This window comes from Camelina sativa, chromosome 3 (genome assembly GCF_000633955.1).
Source record: "Camelina sativa cultivar DH55 chromosome 3, Cs, whole genome shotgun sequence".
In the NCBI taxonomy this organism is placed as follows: Eukaryota; Viridiplantae; Streptophyta; class Magnoliopsida; order Brassicales; family Brassicaceae; genus Camelina; species Camelina sativa.
In genome coordinates, this window is record NC_025687.1 from 266,730 (window position 1) to 270,985 (window position 4,256).

General features: G+C 45.4%; 1 protein-coding gene across 1 annotated transcript in view; it reads left to right on the forward strand.

Annotated features, from left to right (window-relative positions):
- The window catches only part of LOC104758817 (glycerol-3-phosphate 2-O-acyltransferase 4-like), a 3,812-nt gene continuing 2,970 nt past the window's right edge, over positions 3,415-4,256 (forward strand). The window contains exons 1-2 of the mRNA XM_010481772.1: positions 3,415-3,829; positions 3,923-4,235. Of these exons, the coding sequence (XP_010480074.1) occupies positions 3,519-3,829; positions 3,923-4,235 (624 nt within the window). The 5' untranslated portion in view covers positions 3,415-3,518. The remainder of the gene's footprint in view (positions 3,830-3,922; positions 4,236-4,256) is intronic.

Consider the following 4,256-nt stretch of genomic DNA (forward strand, 5'->3'; position numbering starts at 1 on the left):
GAGGCTGCCCGTGGTGATGCTTTGTTAATCGGAGGGCGGAGCGACCGAGAATCTGCCGATCTGGATCCGGCTAGCTTTGAGATCGATCGAGAGGATGTGGAGCTGAGCGGTGATGTCGGCTTTGGTTGTCGCGAGCTTGGCGACACCTCTCATGAGGTCGGCACTTCTCATGGTGATGCTTTCGACGATATCGATATTGATATTAAGGAAGAGTGGAGTTTTGGTTTCAGCAACAAGGGTTTGACTGACGATCGTGATTTTGACGACATTCTTGAGTTTGGTGAAAAGTGGTGGTTTCATGGATCTTTCTGTGGCTAACGAGAGGCCTACTACATCACCCATGGCTGTTACTGGAGGTAGAATGGGCACTCTGAGCGCTCCCAAAGTCGATGGTGTCTCGGTGCTTGTTCCTCTANGCCTGCTTCCTGAAACCGGCAGTTTGCTTTGAGGGTGAGCGGTTGTACGTCAGAGTTGGCGAAATCGACACTATGGGTGAGGGGGTCGGCTAGTGGAGGTCAGTGTGGCGTTGTACGGTGCCCTAGAGGTCGTCCCTGTGTGGGTGGCATATCTCCAATCCATGTCGGCACTTGTCTAACGTTAGGGTGAACTCCGAGGTCGGCTCATAATTAGAGGTGGCAAGGTTGACTATACAAGTATATTGGAGGCGTATTGGGAGATATGAGCGAGAGAGGTCAGCAGGATATTCTCCAAAGAACAAAACCTAGCCGTCGCTCGTCGCTTCTTTGCCGATAGTAGGTCGGCAGGATATTCCATTGACCGTCGATCGAGATGACCTGATGGTGGTTGGCGGTCGCCCTGGTTCAGCCCGCGCGCATAAACTTTGAGGGCGGCATCATAAGAAACAAATCTGACCTAGAGGGGGTCTAGGGTTTCCGTCGTGAATTTCCGAGATTGCCCTTTTGCGGGAATTAATGACTTGCTTCCAATCTTGTCTGGCCGAGAATACAACTAACGAATCTCGTTGGGCTGAGTGGCATGTTGGGCGTAGCCCATATCCAACAATAGTCTCCCCTTAGTCCGGAGAGTGGCAGTCCTTCTGCGATCGGCGGGCATACTTAAATCGTCCGTAATATGTCTGCTCGGCACAGATTGTCTCGGTTTGCCTTTGGGGACGAAATTGTTATAGTAGCTCTTTTGTAAATGCCAGGCTCGTCCTTCGAGCATGGAGGAGGATCGATTGGAGAGGGTGAGCGGTGATGTCGGCTTTGGTTGTCGCGAGCTTGGCGACACCTCTCATGAGGTCGGCACTTCTCATGGTGATGCTTTCGACGATATCGATATTGATATTAAGGAAGAGTGGAGTTTTGGTTTCAGCAACAAGGGTTTGACTGACGATCGTGATTTTGACGACATTCTTGAGTTTGGTGAAAAGTGGTGGTTTCATGGATCTTTCTGTGGCTAACGAGAGGCCTACTACATCACCCATGGCTGTTACTGGAGGTAGAATGGGCACTCTGAGCGCTCCCAAAGTCGATGGTGTCTCGGTGCTTGTTCCTCTATTGTTGGAGTCAGTTGATTTGATTAAGGTAAGCTTTTTTATGTTGTAGCGAGTGTGTCAAGTCGCTCGGCTGTTCGCATGTCCTGGCTAACGAGACTGTCGATGATAGTCTACATCAGATATTCGAAGTTGTTTCTGCGTCCAGCAAGCAAGGGAGCTGAGAGGGCGGCACCGTCAGTGAAAACTAGAGCCATGGTTTGGAGATGTTGGGCATGTGTGGCAACAAGAGGTTCTGATGGCGTATCGGGCGCTGGTGTAGAGGTTGTGTTGTTCGGAGTAGCGCCCTCGACTGTTGTCGTCGCGGAAGGTGGAGGTGAGAGAGTGGCAGTGTTGGTGACCAGCTGGTCTGCAGCAGGTCCGGCTTCAGCGTGTGCAGCTACGAGAGGCTCAGAGGGCGCGTCGGGCGCTGGTGGAAAGATTGTGCTCGGCAGTGAGCCTTCGGTTGGGCTCGGCAGGGAGCCTTCGGTTGGGCTCTCCAAGGAGTTCGGCAGGGAGCTCAGCGGGGGAACTGTTCGTGTTCTCGTTCGCCCCCATCGCTGTTCCGTTGGCTGCTCCGTTACTTCGTTGAGGTTTTCGCTGGGGTTCGTCATGAGTCTTGAAACTTCGAGGAAGTGAGGATCGTCGGTCTTGATTCGTCAAAAGAAGCGCTTTACTCTTGCCCCACGGTGGGCGCCAATTGTTTGTACCGGGGATTACACAGTTTAAACAAATAAGATTTAGTGGGAAAGAGCGAGCAAGTTCTTTATTAATCGGGGAAAACGTGAGATCGTCACTTAAATAAGTCGAATTAGAGCTTGTTAGTTCACAGACGAACTAGTAAGCTTACAATGACGAACTGAAAACAAGAACGAATTATACGAGAGATAATAGCAGTTTTCGATACAAAGTATTGCTCTGTAGGTATTGTGTGCGGGTCCGGATCCTTTCTCCAATAGATGTCTCGAGCTATTTATAAGCGAATGTAGAGTTAGAGCACTCTAGGGTTTTCTGTGTGAAATCCTGAGATTGTCTTCCGAAATTGGCTCATTTCCTTCTATTTCTGGTGAATCTTTGTTGGGCCGAGTTGGCATATGGGGCAAAGCCTATATCTAACCCATGGCTCAAGGTCTGTCCAACTCCCAACCAATTTACCAATTTTATTAATATATCATTGACCATAAGATACAAGAAACCCCCAAAAAACAAAATCATACTAGGTAACTGATTATTAAAAAAAGTTTTTATTTAAATTTTAAAACTAAGTCAACTAGAATACAACTCTAATATCGACGTTACCTTAAAACGTAAAATCTTGCAATCATAAATAAACGCAATCCGAATTATAATACTTACACAAATCAAAGTCATTTTCAGCTATATTAACTTGGTCAGGCGACCGTCAACTTTAATGCTTCACGTATATTACACATTATACATAATTACATATACACTCCCCCAACTATTCTAATAACTCACTCAATTAATTATACAGCCTTCCATTTAGGTGAGCTACTAAGCTACTTTTATTTCATGTCAATCAGCACAACAACAAAAAAATAACCAACAGCGTGACCAAAAATATATTTATGTAAAACATTGATATATCCACCAAATTTCATCATCTAATAAATACTAGTAAATTAATCTTTCTATTTTAAATTAAATATATCGAATAAATCACTCATATTAAAAATGTAATATATCAGAAAAGAGGTGTAAAATTGAAACCTTTGTCGTGAATGTGATGTGGAACTGAAAAGTTTCATAGAGATAAGTTTTAAAATGAGTGTTAATTTTGTTATGATTGAAAGTTTGAGGAAAAATTCGTAAAAGAAGAATATTAATTGGAGTGATAAGTTATTTGTTTTTGTCAGTTGAGCGACTGGGAAACAAAGCGCATTTAAAACCCCAAGGAGCTTCCCTCTCTTTCTTCCCAAATTCCTCTGTTCTCTCTCTCTCTCTACTACTAAGCCGCCATTATCGAGTGATAGGGAGAGAAAGAGTCGCCGCAAGAGAAAAAATGTCTCCGGCGAAGAAAAGCCGAAGTTTTGCTCCGATAAGTGAGTGTAAAAGTGGAGAGTATGATTCGATCGCGGCGGATCTTGACGGGACTCTGCTTCTATCAAGAAGCTCCTTCCCTTACTTCATGCTCGTCGCCATAGAAGCTGGTAGTCTCTTCCGTGGTTTGATCCTTCTTCTATCTCTCCCTATCGTCATCATCGCTTATCTCTTCGTCTCCGAATCTCTCGGAATCCAAATCCTCATCTACATCTCCTTCGCCGGTATCAAGATCAAGAACATCGAACTCGTCTCTCGCGCCGTTCTTCCACGGTACGTACCATCTCCAGATCTTTGATTCATTCATTCGCTACTTTGTTTGGAATCTCTAGATTTGACTTTAGGGGTTTTGATTTTTTCTTTTAGGTTTTACGCGGCGGATGTGAGGAAGGACAGTTTTGAGGTGTTTGATAAGTGTAAGAGGAAAGTTGTGGTTACTGCGAATCCCATAGTGATGGTTGAGCCATTCATCAAGGATTATTTGGGAGCAGATAAAGTTTTGGGAACAGAGATTGAAGTTAACCCCAAGACGATGAAAGCCACAGGGTTTGTGAAGAAGCCTGGTGTTCTTGTTGCTGATTTGAAGAGATTAGCAATCTTGAAAGAGTTCGGCGAACAATCACCGGATCTTGGCCTCGGTGACCGGACCTCCGATCACGATTTCATGTCCATCTGCAAGGTATCATCTCTATCTCTTTCT